Source organism: Xenopus tropicalis, chromosome 4, assembly GCF_000004195.4.
Source record: "Xenopus tropicalis strain Nigerian chromosome 4, UCB_Xtro_10.0, whole genome shotgun sequence".
NCBI lineage: Eukaryota > Metazoa > Chordata > Amphibia > Anura > Pipidae > Xenopus > Xenopus tropicalis.
Genome location: NC_030680.2, coordinates 83,909,270 through 83,928,738, shown reverse-complemented (window position 1 = coordinate 83,928,738; position 19,469 = coordinate 83,909,270). Strand labels below are relative to the sequence as shown.

Here is a 19,469-nt window from a genome sequence, read left to right as displayed (position 1 = left end):
AGTAGGGATGTTTTACATAAAGTTTTAGCATACTTGTCTTGACTTTTTTTTAATGTTTTTTACATTGTTAGCCCCTTTTGCCTAGCTTACAAATTAACCAGCCAATATTTGACCAAAAAGTGTTATTTTATGCATTTATTTTCTGTTTTATATATTGTTTTTTACTTGGATCCACTGGGGCCTGGGATAAAATTTTCTAGTATGGATTTTCTACAGTTCATAAATATGTATTATCAAATGTTTTATTGAACACAAAATGACTTAGTGAGGTTTTGTGTAGACAACAGATACAAGCTGAACAGAACAGTGCTTTTAACAACTGTATTGTAATAAAGAGGATTGAACTTAATAGTATGATGGCAGGTCCTTCAAGACAAGGACCTTCCGTCTGTGTAAACACGTTTTTGAGGTAATAGTGTATTTTCTATTTATTACATGTTTTCCAGGCACGTTTATGTGAACAGAGCCGACTATACTAATAGTACTATATATTGTAGAATAAGAAAAATAATTTCTGGGATCTAATATGTTGATGTCCGAACTGCATCACGTGGGAGCGCGCAAGACGGCAGAAATCCAGTGGATGTGAAACGACATGTAACGCCAGGTTAGCGCAAGAGGATTAGGTGGAGGGGAAGTGCGTCACTGGCTGCCTGGGGGTAGGAGTGAGGGGGCAGGAGAGCACAAGATAACGGTGGCTCTTCGGGTGTATTGTGTCAGGAGATGAGAAGTGCGCTCCACGTGACTCGGCCGAGGGCTGCAGGGATTGGCTGGCCTCCTGGCAGGCTGCGTGAGCCTCCCCACCTCCTTTTTTCTTCCCTCTGTATCTCAGCATGGTAATGTCTAGAGCTCAGCATCCTTATGGGATCCGCTAGGTGAGAGCTGCAGCCTGGCCTGTACCTTTAGCTGCAGCGGGGGGAAACTCGCATCTCTCCTGCCATTGAGATATCTGCTTACCACTCTCCGAATAGGGGGTCAACAGTGTGTGGAACTGGACTCTAGCATTTGGTGCATTTTGTTCACAGCCTTCCGTGGAGATAGAGGAATGATATTCTGCCACCATGATGGAAGGTAGGATCATTTTCTGCTCTGCAGTTTTTTTTTCCGCCGGCACCTATCCTTGGAGTGAAATTCCTCACGATGCCCTTTGTAACCAAATTCCATTCCGCGTCCATATTGCGAACTTGTGTATAATGCAGGGGATGGCATTTAGTTTTCCCCGGTGTCACCGTGACAGAGTGCTGCCTAATTACACTGCCTCAGTGCTAGCAACCATGATTCGTGTGGGTCCCTCCATCAGTTAAACTACAGCTCTTATCCTCACCCTATAATACAGAAAACTGCACATATGTAGGTACCACAATATGTCTCAGTGTAAGAGGTCAGTGAAATCCGTCAGGCCTAGAGGGCACTGTATAATTTGCCAAACAGCCTCAACCCACCGAAAAATAAATAAGAAAATCCTTAGCCATTTATTGGGGGGGGGGGGGGGTGTTCCCTGTGATTGTTTTAAGAAAATAATTTTTTAAGGAAAGGTTTAATCATTTCACTGGCCAGATGCTCTCTCTTCCTTGATTGATTCTATGAATAAATGACTTTGAATGGCAGGAATTAAAGGGGCTGGGTGTGTTTTGTTAGTAACCTCCCCCATTCCTCTGTATTCAGTCAGTGGCTAGTCTCATACCGGAATTGGCTCAAGCATTTAATGGTATTTTCCTCAATTGATATATTTTGGGTTCATTATTTAAGTAAAAAGTTTCAAATGATAAAGCGTTTAACTTTACCCTGCTAAAACGCAACTAGATTTAACCTTTACCAAAATGTCTGTGCTGTAAAGGCATTTACAAATGTTTTCCATTACTTAATGTTGAGTTATACCTAGGTTTGTATATTATTTTTCTCACAGCATTGATCAGTAGGTTGACCCTAATTAATCTTGTTTATTAGGCGGTTAAAAAATGCCTTGGCAACAAACTGATGTTGTCCAGATGTCCTCAATCACTTGTTACCTTGATAAACATTGCACTTAGGCTATTCCCATAGCAGCGCAATATCACTTAGTAAAGCCTCTTGACGTAGAAATGGGAAATATCAACCTGTGCTACTTCAAGCACCTGTGAGATGAACAAGTTTAGCTTTAGATTCAGTATAGGAATCATACAGTTTAGTATGATTTATCCCTATGTATTTAAGAGGCTGTCATACTAGAAAGCTGTGAACCCCACTTATTTCAGAGGCTATCAAACTAAAGAGCTGTATGAATTCTTAATAAATACAATAAATCTTTCAAATCATTGACTTGCTTTTCAAATATGTTAAAAGGTAACACTTTAAGTGTAGAATAAACAATTTTATATATACTGACCATACTACATTACTTATTTGAGTGTGAACTCTTATTTAGGGCTCCAGCTGGATGCCTGTGGGCCAGATATAGCCCTCCAAGCATGCCTAAGGTCTCTGTAGGCATATTTATTCAAATAACTTTTTTTAATAATTGCATTGCTGATCAAACTGGACCAAATGGTTGTGTTTGACATTTTTTTTATAAACTTGACACTTGCTTAATGATCTTACAGTTTTCTGCAAGCTAAGTTTGGACATTTGAAAATATGTACAAAAAAAGTAAACTGAGCTGAATGAGGACACATTAATTCCATTATTTCCAATGCTGACAGCCTGTGTTGTAATTTGTGGTCCCAATGGCATGCTCAATAGAAAACCTATTTTTTTGCCTGCTTCATCAAAAGTTCATCAAATGTCATAGACGCAGTTTGGCAATAAAATTGAATTCAAATATGTTTTGTCAATATTGCTAAGAAGAGAACTGTGCTATATTCAGAGTCTCTCTTAGTTAATAACATTTTACAAGTGTTTTTCAACTGACATTATTACCTTGAAGACTTTATCCAGGTTGAAGTAACATATTTACTGCAGGCTATGCTTTTAATATCTAGCAAAGTTGCCTATTTTGGAATGGATCGATAGTTAGGCCTGGTACATTCCTTACCTGCACTGAAACGTTGTTTCCAACTAAAGGTGGCCATACACCAAGTACATCTAAATTGGAATGATTGAATCATTTAGCTCCTTGGACCAGTATGTGGGCCATATCTATTACCTGCCTAATGCAGCCCTGACAGATGGGATTGTCCAGCCTTGCAAGTAAACATCTGACTAAGCTCAGGCCATCATTTTTACCCTGTGCATGGCCTGTTAAGTTGCCAGTTTATGAACAGTCTTATGATTGTTATTGTTATGGCCAAAAACTGTATAGACATATGATTATACAACCCTGCAAATGTCAATTGCTTTATGACCACTCCTGTGAGAAATGTCCATTTCTTATTTGGTTTTTTTTTCGTTAATTTCTATTTTTGATTAATATACATGAGGTCAAATGAACTAACCACACTTAGGGAATTAATGACTGTGCTTCTCTCACTCATATGGAGAAGGGAATGCTCATAGGGAATTATGTAATATAAGGCCCTAAGTTTAACCAATAGCAACCAATCAGCAGACGGCATTTACTGGTCACCTGTTTCAAAACAAACATCTTATTGGTTGCTATAGGTTACTGCTCCTGGGCAAATTTAGTGTCTTTTATTACATATGGGGAATAGTCATGTATGCATGTGCCTGAGCTAGTAAGACTAGCAAGCACTGCTAGTTGCCATGTATACACTTATAATAACTTAGTTGCGTTTAGAGAAACACATTATCCGTATGAGTGAGAAAGGGCAGGTATGGCTAGCTGTGACAACCCTACTGTATTTTCCTGCTTTAACTTTGCTGTGGAGCTGCCCCATTCTTAAAGTTTTGGCTTCCTGATTTACCCACAATTCTGTGTAACAAATTAATGCTGACATCAGGAGAAAGAGTTGATGCAATTTAAAAAAAAATCAGAAATAGGGTTCTTGTGCTGAATATTGCACTGACAAGAAACCGATACCACTGAACAGCAACATCCCGAGACTCCAACCAGACTTGAGTTGCCCCTAGTGCAGACAGCCAGTTTTGGCACTCAGGCTGGGCTAGGAGCAGAGTAATCCATCAGTATGCTGGTTACATTTGTAGACCAGCCTATGGAAGGATTGCACCACTCCAAGCTCTGGCAAATGGTGGAAATAACTTTCCCTCCTTCTGGCTGCCTTAGAGTTGGTATGTGGCTGTGTCTTTGCAGACATGTAGATTGTACTTTAAGGATAATAGTCAGAATTTGAACAGCCCGTATCATCTTTATTATTTTAAATATTTTAGGGTTGAGGCTACAGACCATACAAGCTGTGGATCAGAGCTGATAAGACTCTCTCTGCTCTCTGAAGGTTATCATCCCCTTTAAGGGCCATCGCAGATTTGTGGTTTGTGTTAAATCTGCTGTACTGCAGGCGACAAATCTCTTGAAAATACTATCCCTTTTTCTAACATTTAAATCACCATAAGTAAATCACTTTATTTTGGCAATCCAACTTAACTGTCTGAAAATGCCTTCTTTTGCATTTTCCAACAATAAAGCTGAATCGTCTTCAGTTTTATTTACAGCCATTTACTTCAGAGAAATCATTGGTATTTTTTTTTTTTATATCTCTTTATTTATCAATTTTATTTTTACATGTTGATTAATAACAGTATCGGTGACATGGGTTACAATGTGTCTTGATAAATGAGGTTGAGTAGTGGCGATGGCCGTAGATAGTATTTAATGTCCTGAGAGAAAGTGTCTCGGTGAGGGTCAAGGAGGGTCATTTGTGTCGTTCATAAGTTGGTGATTAAGTTCTTGAGATTTGAAGGTTGTCCAGGGTTCCCAGATTTCTTGATGTTGATCCAGTGAGTCTGATGGCTGCAAGGTAATGCATAGTCTGTATATATTCCATGTGGGATTTTAGTTGGGAGATGGTGACTCCCGGAGGGTTAAGACAAAGGGAGTCTTGGCAAAAACGGCTAGGAGACAGCCCATTGGTGGATTGCGGTGTGGCGGGGGTTTCCAAGGTAACCAAGGAAGCGGCGGGAAGAAGAGGATCCACGGAACTGGCACCCTGAGGAGACAGCGGGATATACGGGGTGAAGGAAAACTCCCACCCACCCTCCCTGTGCAGTAAGTATAAAGGAAAGTTGAGTGCGGGGTGATCCAATGGATCGATTGGCACGGCGTGGAGCAAAAGGCGATGGCTCATGAGAACAGCAGGTACTATTTGCGGAATTCCCATAGGGTTGGGAATTTCAGTGGATATTTGGAGGTCCCTCCTGGGATGGGGTCCTGGGTAGGGCTCGGGTCGAGAGAGAGAGCTTTGGGGGTAGCACTCATCGAGCTGGTGTGGTAGCGGCTGGTGAGTTGCTTAGAGACATTTGGAAAAAGGGGGAAGGCCTGAGTTAGGCCAAGGAAAATTGGGGTGATGTTTTACATGGGCCATCTGCCAAGGACGAAGGTTTTAGTTCACTGTTAGTTTATTTAAATATGTATTTGTTACCAACATGTTCAGCTTAATAAACGCTGTGGCCTTTTTTGATCCATAGTCACGTGTACTGTGGTAATTGTGTGTGAATGGGCGGAGGTGACGGTAAGTGAAGGTGCTGACGTGCTTAACAGTTTTGTTGCCAAGACAGGTGTGGGGCTAGCCAGTTCAGAGCAATAACCCAGCGTGCTGCGGCTATGAGTTGTAGGATCAGGTTTTTTTGGGTTTTTAGTAGGTAATGAGAATAGTGCTAGATCTTGGTCCACAGTAACTTCTGTTAGCAGTACCTGAGAAATGAGTTTAAATGTTTGGGACCAGAATCTTTCCACTGTTGGGCAGGACCACCAAGACTGGAAGTAGTTTCCTTGCATGTTACAACCCCTAAAGCATAATCGTAAAAAGGCAGAATTAAACTTGTTTTTTAAAGTTGGCGTGACATACCATCTGGAAAGAAGTTTGTATGTTGTTTCTTTGATACTTATATTTGGGGAGATCTTTTTTGCAGAATGCCATATTCTTACCCATTTTTGGTAAGGAAGTGAGGAGTGTAGATCTGTATCCCATTCTCTCATGTATTTGCATAGGTTATCTGGGGGCTCTGCCCTTAAGTGACAATATATCTGGGTTATTGACCCTGAGAGACGTGTGGGAGACTTGCACTGGAGTTTAAAGCTAGATATCTTTGTTGTTGGGGTGTTTTTGTGAAATCATTGGTATTTTTGGGAGATTTGTCACCCCTGTGTTTTTACTATGGGCAACAAATGTCCTTGTCTACCCTGGCCTTAAGGTGTAATTTGCCTGTCTGCGAAGACACAGCCACTGTGTCAGTTCCTTAAAGAGACAGTATATTCTGCTATTTAGCTTGAGCTCAGTGGATAGAGCTTATACTGAACATACTTTTTACCTATTGTTTAAATTAAGAAAATATATGGTTTGTTATCTCTTGCAGTAGAAAAGAATTGAAGCCATTTTTCCTTTAATACTTGCTGTCACTTCTTGATGCCGCAGAGCACAAGAGAAGCTGATTAACTAATTACCAGTTCACTGAGAAGCCTCTGATAATGAGCTGCTAAAAGGCTGCTGCTTAGAGAAGGAAGGGGTTTGTTCAAACTACATAGGGAGCTCCAAACAAATTGTCCTATTTAGAAAGGGAGGGGGGCATGAAGCGCATGAATACCTCTATAGTTTTAAGAAAGCTTTCACTGTGGAGGAATCGAGCGTGAAACAGGTTATCTTTAAGTTTGGATAAATGGCATTGAATTATGAGGCTGTATCTGTGCTGTTTAAACCAGCAGTTTTGGATGCATAGTTAGCTACATAGACATGGAGTCATTTGTGCATCTCTGCTGCCAATAATTTGTGTCATGTTTAGTTATAAGGCAGTGCTCTGTGTGAATACTATTTTGGAAGGCATTTACTTGATCTCTTCTATTGAGAAGGGATTAGGGACAGTTTTGTAAATAAAATAGAAACTTTTGTTGAAGGTATTTCCTAGTTTGCATTTTTGTGCCTTATCAACCAATGTAATTGCAGTTCTTCAGAATAAGAGTATAATACCCCTCCAACAATCTATCAACCTTTTTGGTTTTTCTGCCTTTGCTACCCCTATTGGCCTTTGGCACTGTCTACCACTGTTGATTACTGGGATACCACTCATAGCATGCGTCTATGATTATACTGGATTGTAAGGATGCTTTGTTATTACAGTAGCTCAAAAGTTTAGTACACTGTTATTTGCTAAAATACAGTACTTGAGATTTTTATGCTTTGACTTTATACTGCACAACCCTTATAATAACATGTTGCTTATCTCATTTTTTATGTAGTGTCAGTAATCAATCATTATGGGGCTTTTATAGCATATTTTTTTGTAGTCGTAATTAGGTTTTTTTTCCTCATTTTCTGAGTGCCCTAGATGAGCTATTCTTTACATTACATTACATTAACATTTATTTATAAAGCGCCAACATATTCCGCAGCGCTGTACAATAAGTGGGTTACATACATTGGACATACAGAGTAACATATAAAGCAATCAATAACTGATACAAGAGGTGAAGAGGGCCCTGCCCAAAAGAGCTTACAATCTACAAGAGAGCTTACTTGGAATTTAAATCTTTTAAAGTTGTCTATAGGAATAGGTTTGCTCAGAGTATCACATTACATAGGCCGTGTGGACACTGTATATTAAAAGCCTAGAGCATTATACATTCAATTACATTTTCAAGTCATGTCACTGTTGAGTCCAGTTTTTCTGCTCTGCCACAGGTTCCATTGCTGAGTTTGCAGGTATTCCTGTTCAGATGAGAGTCTGAGGGCATTACATGTGTTCCATGCAGGATGTGCAGGTAAAGAGCACCCTGCTCATTAGTGCTTACAGTCTTCAAGCAGAATTGTTAATAAAATGCAAGATGTGTTGTTGGCTAGGATCAGGAGTCAACAAATAAGAAATGTGGCATTGAGTATTTCACTTAGTAGTTGGCAGTAGCTTCAGCTTTTCAAAGGAAATGTGTTTTAAGAGATTGTTAAATAGCTGAAATATTGCATTGCACTGGCAAAGTCTTGAAAGTGTGTATGTGAACAGATTATGACTGTATATTGTGGAGCAGGTTGTTAAGTGTATTTAGTTTTGTGAACGCCTAGAGAAAGGTTCAAACATATGGTGTGGGGTAGAGTTGGTAATTCCAGTAGTCCGTATGATGTGAACAGAGAGAAAATGAAAATGTTGTTGGTATCTGCCTGGGCAGAGGGTGGGGGAAAGGTGGTGAAATGATGATTAGTGGGTTAATCTGATACCAGGGGGCGGGGCTATGCCTTGGCAATTGGCTGATCACTGTGTCATTCAGTGCATTTTTTCTAATTTGGAAATCCAGAATTTTGACCCCGACAGCCCCTGTGAAAACCTGAGTTAAAAAATGGACAAGTAGCAACCTTATCTGTAGGTAAAAGTGACATGATTTAGTTATTAATTAAATATCCGGTAAAAAGGAGATGACGGCATTAGTGAAAACCCTAAGGCACCTGTCCTGTTTTTGTGTGTTTGTTGCGGGGTTGATAGTCAAGATATTAACTGTATAGATTTCTGTCATGTTGTAAATTTAGGAGAGATAAATTTGAGAATAATGAATAGAGATTTGGTATTGGAAATTGTATGAATTAAATAGTTGGCTTCTGAATAAAGTAGGAAACCCTAAAAAAAAACGGTAACATAGGAAGACGGCACTCTATCATCGTAGGCACTAAAATCAGTGAATTGAGAAGATAACTAGCTGCTGAGAAATTAGCTATTCGTATGCAGTACTTTAATGGTTTCTAATTCAATTCTTGCTTTGAAAAGCACATTCCCCAAATTAATGTGGGTCATGTGAGAAAAAGTTAAAAAGAAACACTGTGTCTGTTGCTTCCTGAGTTTTGTGAGCTATGGAACATTAGTGGGACATAGTGTTTTTGTTTTGACAGTTTTGTTGTTATGGCAGTGGATTGTGATTAGGGACTATTGCCAGGATGTCTGTTGACCCTGCCTCTATACATTGCAAGTTCTCTCAAACTGCATCTCAAGAGTTAATAAAGTGACTAGATAGAAAGGTCATACTGAAGACTGATGTTTTGCACACACTAACTAGCTTGCAACATGTTCTATTATCTTTACACTAAAACAGTAAAATCCATTATATCTACTTTAATTTTTTAAATACATGTGGTAATATTAGTGTCAATACATTTCATAGTCACAAATAGCTTCTAAACTTGCTTAGTAAATTCCGTTTTTGTGTGTTATTCTATATAAGTCAAGAATGAAACCTATTGCAAGTCAGTACTGGTATTGGACCTGTTATCCAAAATGCTAAGGGGTCTTTTCATAATTTTGGTCTTCCTGTCTTAAGTCAATTAAAAAAAACATTTCAACATTAAACAACCCAATAGGATTGTTCTGCCTCCAATAAGGATTCATTTTATTTTAGTTGGAATCAAGTTCAAGGTGCCGTTTTATTATTCTAGTATTATTTTATTTATTTTTTTACCTTTTTTTCTGCACATTTAAACTTTACACTATTCTATAGGGTAGTAATCTGTGGGTAGGTACAAGGAAGCTATTACTCAAAGGGGCATATACATGGAAAGGCAAAGGCAGGTTACATTTAAGAGAATGCATTAAAAGGTACAAATTAGAAAGCTCCGAATTACGGAAAGCCCATCTCCCATAGACTCCATTTTAATCAAATAATTCAGAATTTTAAAACTGAGAACTTATTTCTCTGTAATAATAAAACAGTACCTTGTAATTGATCCCAACTAAGATATAATTAATCCTTATTGGATGCAGAACAATCCTATTTAATAAATATTTTATTGATTTTTTTTTTAATAGACTTAAGGTATGGAGATCCAAATTACAGAAAGACCCCTTATCCAGAATAACCTTGGTCCCGAGCAGTCTGGATAACAGGTCCTATACCTGTACATAAAACTTAAGGGATAGTGTGGTGGGGGAAACATACTGTTTTCAAAAATAGAGCAAAAATGTTTTTTTTTTTCATTTTACTTTAACATCAACTTTCTAATCAACATTAGACAAGTCATACTAATTATTTAACTGCATTCCTTCAGTCTCCTATTTGCAGAGCTGTCACATTAATAATAAGGCTTAATAATAAAAAAAAAAAAAGTGCCAGTGTATTATGACATGTGGAGCAGATAATTATTGTTTTGCTTGTTTGGTAGCACAGTGACTGATGTTGCAGACAGATTTTTGGAAGCACTGTGTTTTTTAGTTGTGTATTTCAGTATAGGATCTAGTTATCTGGATTGTTTGGGACTGGAGCACAATTATAAAAGGCTTCCAAAAACCCTTTTACACTAAAGTGTTTAACACAAGCAGCCTGTTTAATGCAAGTCTTCTGCAAAGCTGAAGATGGAATGCCTACAGATCACTTAATGACTTCATATTCTTAGAAACCTTTTAAGATTATCCTTAGGGGGTTTTTAAGCATGCTTTCATAAGTAATACCACCTCAGGAACGTTGCTTTACAAAGCAGTGTGCAGTTCCCATTCTCTTGAATGGAACCCAGAATCACAATCTACACTTCTGACACAAGCCTTCTTTCCAGGGATGTAGACTCTACATCATTGTCAGTAAAGGGGTTAATAATACAAAAAACTGTCTGGAATCAAGTATTTTCTTTTTCACTTTTTTTAAAAAATTCTCAAGTGATCTGTTTACTGAATGGGAGAGGAGGTTGCCTCCTTGCGTGCGCGTGTCCCGTTGTCCGTGGGACGTTGTACGCGTGCGTCAAAGCGTGCACGTCCGTGACGCGCTGACGGCGGCGGTTCTGTGCATGCGTGGGGGGTATTTAAAGCTATCAAACGCCTCCTCCTGTGCTATGTTGTCTGCGGCCTTGCCTGGGAAACTAAGCCTGCCTGATTTACCTTACGGCTTTCTGTTGCCGATCCTTCGCTTGCCTGACTCTGATTTTCAATACTGCAGTAATTATTCTCTAATTTATTAGGAAATGGGGTTAACACCTAATCATGCATGGAAAAAAAAAATACCGTCAAATACCGTGACACCGATATAATTTTGAAAAATACCGTGATATAAATTTTTGGTCATACCGCCCAGCTCTACATTTCACTATAATCGCTAACCTGGCACTCCAAAAAATGCCCAGGGTACTTACCACTACCATGTTGCAGTCATCTTCCATTGTGACCAGGTTTTGATGTCTTTTAACTAGGTCCTTCCTCTAATTTATTTTCCTTTTATCTGTTTTCTCCATTCTTCCCTCAATTTAAGTTGTCTACTTCATGTTGCCTCCTGCTTTTTTTTCGCTTTGTGTTTGGTTGCTCTTTTATCACGTTTTTTTCCTTCCCAGCAACTTTAAGAAATAGCGTGCACTTAAAAATCCTATGCGAGTTCAGAATGGTGAATTTGTCTTCCAGTGAATGGTGGAAAATTAAAGATTTTTTTTCTTTGATAAATAAGCCCAAGGACACCCAAAGAAATAATTGTCAGAGGAAGTGCAGAACAGGATATCAGCCTCACCTAGAGTAACTTGTGTGTATAATAAAAAGAAAATTGGCAGTCCCCACCAAAAATGTGGATTGTACTTGTACAATGCATGTTAAGGCCTAAAACCAATGTAAGCAAAATTTCATCCATCCAAACTTCCCGCTACTTTCAAAAAGATAGCGAGGTGTATTGCAAAATTTGCAGGTTCCTCTCTCTGGAGTTTCAGTCATTAATCCAAGACTGTTACAGTTTGTTACATTAGTTGATAAATTTCTAAATCGCATCTGTGGAATGTTAGCAACTGTTGTATCAAATAACAGCTGTCTTTAATTAAATTTAGGGATTATGCTCAACTGGTCTAAAGATAACAATTGTATCAACTAATATCAAATTTGAGCAGTTTACAGAGTTGAGGATACCCCTCCGAAAGCTACTCCAGAGAGACATGAGAAGGTGCAAAATACATTTTTAAACTTAAATATTTGAAAAGTCAAAAGTAGAAATAGAAAACAATATAAAAAGGCATTATTTCTGGTGTTCTGAAACTAGCTTTACTGTTTTGAAAGCGAACAACCCTTTAAGATTCATATGAAACTAAGCCTAATACTAGCCCTTTTGGCAATCTTGAAACAAATCCTGGATCCCTACCTAACATGGCAATGGATGAAAATAAGGGTTCTTCCATCTTTCTGGTTCTTATGTGCTTATGAGCCCTCTGTATAAACAAACCCCTTCCTCCCCTAGCTTAAGTGCAAGCAATAACTGAAACAGCAGATACTATCAGATTAAAAATATTAGTATTTTTCATTGTAGCATCTAGAGGTGCATGGATATCTGCTTAGAATTACTCCCTTCTGTTTGCGATCCACAGTTTGTTGTATGTAATTAGATGCCTTTTCTTTATTTAGCATTGCTTGAATAAAACAGATCTAGGGCATTATTACTGGAGCATGGTGCCTTCCATTACTATGTTAATGTGATAATAAGGTGGCAATACCCAATTTCTAACAAATGCAGGTGCTGGGGATAGAACTTCATTTTGTCAGTCAGAGCTAGAGAACCCTAAAATGTTGTACATCCAACTGCTCAAACAGCCCCAGATGTTGTTGCACCCAGGCGGGTACAGGGGGTTGCTGTAACCATACTGCCTAAACTGTATTTTCAGACTGCTCTTCTTCTAGAAATACAGCAATTGTGATAAAACTCCATCCCAAGGACGTCGGGTTCTGGGAATGTCACTTCTGTGGTCGCTAAAAACAGGAATTATCTATATTTCATTTTTAGTGATATTTAGTTTAGAATGAATATATGTGTGATGACAGGTTACTGTGACATCCTTTACTTTACAGAATACTTTATTACTTCAGTTGTTAGGGGCAAGTCACCTTAAAGAGATATAGGTTACAATTACTTAAACGGATAATTTATATATGTTTATTATAACTAATTATGTTCCCTGGGCTTCTAGTCAAGCTAAATTTTAAAGGGGATGTAAAGTCAAAATCTTAAATCAGTGTGTGTGTGTATATATATATATATATATATATCAATCCAAATGGTGTCCGCACTCCAAGGCTCAATATTCTGCGGAGTGCTAGCCAAAATTATGTCTGTATAGAAAATAATCATCTGTGGCCAGCACACCCTTCAATGTTTCATCAAAAAATTTTTATTTTAAATATATTGTTAAAACCAACGTTTCGGTCCTTATTAGGACCTTTCTCAAGGATAAAAAAATATATATATAATATACCCCTAAAATAGCACTATTACAGATGTACTAAATAAATCGGATGGTAAAGCAGTTAAAACAACTAACTGTATGAATGAGGAGTGGGCATGTTTTACTTTCTGCTATTGTTTCACTTCATAATCTGTGGCAGACTTTCTCTTATCAGCAACTGACCAATGACAGGGGAAAACCAAAAGATGCAAAATTCAAAGGCTTCTAACTGGTAGACAATGTTTAATGGGTTTATACAGGTATAGGACCCCTTATCCAGAATGCTCGGGACCAAGAATATTCCGGATAAGGGGTCTTTCTGTAATTTGGATCTCCATACCATAAGTCTACTAAAAAATCAATAAAACATTAATTAAACCCAATAGGATTGTTTTGCATCCAATAAGGATTAATTATATCTTAGTTAGGATAAATTACAAGGTACTGTTTTATTATTACAGAGAAAAAGGAAATCCGTTTTAAAATTCTGAATTATTTGATTAAAATGGAGTCTATGGGAGATGGGCTTTCCATAATTCGGAGCTTTCTGGATAACGGGTTCCGGATAAGGGATCCCATACCTGTATTGCAAATTTATTTCATTTGGTTTAAAGGATTATGATTTTGTCTATACATCCCCTTTAACCCTTTTACTGCCAGCCGTTTTGGTCAAAGCGGAACATTTTGCACTGTTTCACTTTAGGGGCCTTTCCTCGGGGGGACTTTTAGTTTACCCAGGAAAACAATACATCGTTTTTTTCAGAACAACCTAAGCTTTCAAAATATGGTAGAATTTTTGTGTAATTCCAATTTTGTAACAAGATATAGGCTTCTAAATGTCTAAAAATGCAAAAAAAAACAAATTTTCCATAATATAAACACACATACTAGAAACAAAAATTATTTTATGCACGAATATACAACTGATTTGGAAAGTCCCATGTCTCCTGAATGTGCCAATACCAAATATATATAGTTTTATGGAGATTTCTTACTTGTATAGGTCAAAAACTCCCAGCAGTACACTACCAAATTTCCAAAGCACTGCTCCACAAAGCTGCATACTTTAGATTTCAAGGACAAAAATTCCACTAACAGAAGGTTTATCCCAGAAAATTGTACATTTTTGAAAAAAACAGATTCTTGGGAATACAGAATAGGCACAACTGTCTGTCTACTGCAAACTATCAAGTCGCAATGCTTTCCTAAAGTTATTGGTTTTTATCAAAATTTGTGATTTTTTTTTAAAAATCGCTTCAAAGCTTCCAGTCTATAGTATCTTATCTCCTACAGGTCATAAAGTAACCAAATAAAACACCCTAAATATGAACGCCAGGGGTCCACTGAACAGTTTGATGTCCAATATGTATAGGTTTACCTAAGTATGGGTACCCCCATATGATCTATCATTTCAGCTCCTGCAAAATCAACACATTTACATCCTTTATGTGGGATAATGCTACAGAAAAAGTACACTCACCCCAGAAAGGCATATATTTTTGGAAAGTACACATCCCCCCGAATCTATAATGGGTAAACATTTCTTTTTGCTCCAAAGTACCAAGCTGTAAAGCTTTCCTAAGTTTGCAGATTTATATGACATTTAGAAAATCAGATAAAGGCAAATCACCCCAAATAGGAAGACCTAAGGTCTACTGAACAGTTTGATGCCCAATATGCATAGATATACCAAAGTCTGCGGTATGTACTGACCCCAAAATGAAAATAGCGCATATGGATTTCTCGCCTGCCAACTCAGCTTTTGCACACAGAGCCCCCTGACAACGTATTATGTGCAGTAACCCCCCCTAACTATACAGAGACCCCCAGAAAACCATATATTTTTGGAAAGTACACATTCTGCTGAATTCAAAATAGGTAAAGTTATTTTTGTAAACCAAAGTTACACATGGCAAAGCTACGCTAAAAACAGATTAGGAACACTTATACAGGGATAAAATGCGATAAAACCACAAAAATTGTGCAAATCAGTGAAACAACAAAATAAGTCACATGACAGTGTAATTAGTGGTCAGAATATCTGATCCAATAGTCACGCTGTCATAATAAACAGTTTTTAGGTAAAAGAAATCAGAAACAAAGTGGTAAAATGAAAAAAAAAACAAAAACAAAGTGTTTGTGTATACATGTGTGTACATGTGTAAAAGTTGTGTGAGTGTAAGTATGTATATGAGTGTAAATAAGTGTATAAAAGTGTGTAAAATTTAAAACAAAGAACAAAAAAAAAACTGCTAAATTGTGTGCTGTAAGTGTGTGTAAATGTATGTAAGTGTGTATAAATGTATGTAAGTGCAAAAAAAAAAAAAACCTTACCTGTCCTGAAGCACCTGATCGCCTCCTCCTCCAGGCTGCAGTGGGCGGCGGCATTGGGGGGAAGCAGGAAGCAGCAGACGTGATGCGATTGCGTCTGCTGCTTCCAGGAGGGTCCTGCGACGATCGCGCTGCAGGACCCACATGACAGCCCCCCTGGCTCGTGGCCCAGGGGGGCTGTCATCTCTAGAAACTCTCTGCAGCGGCGGCACATGCGGGACACGTCATTGGCATTTAAGCCCTTTTACTGCCACAACGTATCCCATACGTCGTTGGCAGTAAAAAGGTTAAACAAAGGCACTTGACCTTTGTGCAGTGTATAAAATTCTTCCTGAAGGCACTTCTCTTGCACTCAATTTTAAGCACTTGTCCTGCATGCTCCTGATGGGATGCCTGTGTCTTCTGCTAAAAATTGTACAGCTTTGCATATTTTATTTTTCATAATAGTTCTCACTTAATTTTGAGGCGTGAGGCCCCTTTTATTAAATTTTTGTAAAATGTTTCTGTTGTATTCAGATACTTTGTTAGAGATTAAGAGAATTTTCCAAGCTGCCAGTAATTCATTGGTAGATGTTAAGTACGCTAGGGCACCAAGATATACAGGAGCATATTTAATAGAGTATGTTGTTCTTTTTAATACAAAAACATTGTTGTATAATTTATTGTGTAGGCAAAATTTGAAAACTAATGTAGAGCTTCCCTTGCTACATTCTTTTCAAAAACTCCCTTTCTTCTTTTAATTGTGTACACATTTAACACTCTAAACTTAAAGTCCTTTAAATAAATGCGACTAACTGAAGAAAAAACGTTTGAGTATGGCACACACAGGCTGCATAGGGCAGGCAGAGTATGGCACACACAGGCTGCATAGGGCAGGCAGAGTATGGCACACACAGGCTGCATAGGGCAGGCAGAGTATGGCACACACAGGCTGCATAGGGCAGGCAGAGTATGGCACACACAGGCTGCATAGGGCAGGCAGAGTATGGCACACACAGGCTGCATAGGGCAGGCAGAGTATGGCACACACAGGCTGCATAGGGCAGGCAGAGTATGGCACACACAGGCTGCATAGGGCAGGCAGAGTATGGCACACACAGGCTGCATGAAAAGTAGTAAACTACTGCAGAAATCAGTGTGGTAAATATACATTTTGCAAATGTTAATGCACAGTTACATTTTATTTCACAAACTTTAAAACATTGAAACAAAGAAAATAGTTTTTCTGCAATGTGCAAAAGTTTGGACACCCATCCACTTGTCTAGTTATAAAATATTTGGCTTTCCAAACCTGCATTACCACTCAAGAACCATGGGCTCCTTTAAGTGAGGATCTGTAGATAAATCTATTTGATGCCTACAGAGCAGATGAAGATAAAACGATTGCAGAACAGTTTCAGCATGCAATTTCCACTGTCTGTGATGTTTTCAAGAAATGGCAAATTTGGGGAGCTGTGGAAGTCTAGGCAAAATCAGGGAGAGCAAGAAAACTGTGCATATGCTGGCCAGAAAGGAAGCCTTGCCTGTGATCTATCTTTGAATGTTAACATCTATGGCAGTGCTGTCCAACTTCTGCGGTGCCGAGGGCTGGAATTTCTCTCACATACATGCCTTATGCTGCCTGTGTGTGCTATACTCTGCCCTATGCTGCCTGTGTATGCCATACTCAGCCCTACCCTGCCTGTGTGTGCCATGCTCTGCCAGCCCTATGCTGCCTGTGTGTGCCATACTCTGTCTGTCCTATGCTGCCTGTGTGTGCTATACTCTGCCTGCCCTACCCTGCCTGTATGTGCCATATCCTCCCTGACCTATGCTGCCTGTTTGTGCCATACCCTCCCTGCCCTATGCTGCCTATGTGCCATACTCTGCCTACTCCATGCTGCCTACACACAGGCAGCATAGGTCAGGCAGTACATACAGTCTGAGGCGTGAACAGGAGAACAATATGGGTGATTACAGTCTGAGGTGTGAACAATGTAGGGGGTAAACAATGCAGAGATTAAAAGGTGTGAACAGTACAGGGGATTACATTTTTAATCAATACAGGGGGATTACAGCCTGAATCTGAGGTGAGAACCATGCAGGGGGCCAGTTAAGATCAGTACTGATACCATTTAAATCTCCTAAAAAAGTTAAGCCATCAAAGCAGCCAGACAGGTGGGGGGCCACACCGCGGGCCGCCAGTTGGACAGCACTGATCTAAGGTATGCAAAATAGCAAACCGAAACCTTTAGGAAATAAGCCCTGTGGAATGTTGAAGTAAAAAATAAATATTGCACAATTGCCAAAGGTTTGTTGGGATGAAGAAAGGAGCAGCATTTGATGAAAACAGCATCTTGACAACTGTTAAACATGGGATGGATCTATTGTGTTTTGGGGCTGTGTGGCAGCCAGTGGCACAAGAAAATAAATTGTACCTGTAGAGGGAAGTGGAAATGGATTCCACTAAATATCTGTAATTTCTGAATGCTAGTGTGAAACAGTCAGCCAAGAATCTAAAAAGGGGATGGCTTTTACAACAATACAATGATCCTACACATACCCTAAAGCCAGAATGAGCTACTTAAAGAAAAGCAAACTGAAGGCTTTGGAATTGCCTCACACTGCCCAAGATAGCCCAAGGTGAATTACAAATAATCTGCAAGGAAGTAAAAAATACCCTACAAAACTTTTCCAAACTTGATAGCATTATAATTTAGAAGAAAGAAAATGGAATTTGTAGTTTAGTCTACCAAACCCACCAGAGCCCTTATTCATTAACATGACCTAAACCCTTCTCTAAACTCTGAGAGCTTTTTTTTCCTTTTTATTTTAATTCAGCTGTTAGCAGAGAATCTGCTATTGTACCATCATGCAATAAAAGCACTTATACATTGTGTACATTGTCAAATAGCATTGAATTTCACATGTGCTGTAATAAGTTGACCTTCACAGAATATGATTACATCTCAGTGTGTCCTTGAGCTGCAGCAGCTTTTCTGCTACTGCCATGGGGATAGCTGATGATTATAAAAACACAGATTTGCATTGTTTCCTTTGTTAATGTTTTTTCATATTTTTTAATAATACTAAAGAGGAATTAAATGAGCTGAGCTAAAAGTCCTATGAGTTGTGCAAGGAAACATATTTTATAAATCTGGACTGCATGGGTGTACAGTCCTCTGGCCAGTGATCTATATTGGTGACAGATATGATCTGATCATTGGCCCAATATTGCCAACCTCAAGGTGGGCATATCAGGCAAAGTATCAAAATTGTAGGAACAGAGATGGGCTCAACAGCAGGACTTTTACTTGCAGAAGTGTGTTTATTGTGCCATTTTCCACAACATGTTTTGGGATATCAGGCAAAGTAGACATTTGTTTGGCAACCTTGCCAAATGAGTGGCTCATAATGCCCATGGCACATAAATAATTGGTGTCGAGTGCCAGTCAAAATGCCCCTGATCATTTGTCACTTCCTTTAATGTTAATCGTATAAAAGCATGTCCGTGCACATGAGATGTTGACAGACAAAAATGTTTAATTGCACATTTATGCACTACTACATGTGTTGGACGGGCTGCTTTTTACTAATTATTAATAAAGCTGTGGCAGTGGACAGATCTTTTGACAGCTGCTGTTTTCTGTTGGAAAGAAACAATAAAGCTACAAATCAAAGCATCCAGTGTGCAGTAAGCCTAAGGCTTTCCAGTCACATCCTGGGACTCAGCTGTTCAACTTATCCTAACCTAGATGAGTGGTTGTTAATATAAATCTGGGTTGTGTCAGAGCAGATTTTGAAGGGACTGGTGAAAGAGCAGTATTGCAACAATTCCTATATATGCCCATTTTTCCTTAAATTTAATCTAACAGATGTATCAATCCCCCCCCCCTTCCCCTTGTTTTTGAATCCACTTTTAAAAATCAGACATTGAAATGATGAATGAAATAGATTGGAGGTCCTGCT

At 38.7% G+C, this 19,469-nt stretch overlaps 1 protein-coding gene across 5 annotated transcripts in view; it reads left to right on the top strand.

The window, feature by feature from the left end:
* Positions 1-594: 594 nt before the first annotated feature.
* The window catches only part of sgip1 (SH3GL interacting endocytic adaptor 1), a 70,138-nt gene continuing 51,263 nt past the window's right edge, over positions 595-19,469 (top strand). For all 5 annotated transcript variants that reach the window (XM_012961527.3, XM_031900885.1, XM_031900883.1 and 2 more), the window contains exon 1: positions 595-1,071. In XM_012961527.3, coding sequence (XP_012816981.2) covers positions 1,062-1,071 — 10 coding nt within the window. In that variant the 5' untranslated portion in view covers positions 595-1,061. The remainder of the gene's footprint in view (positions 1,072-19,469) is intronic.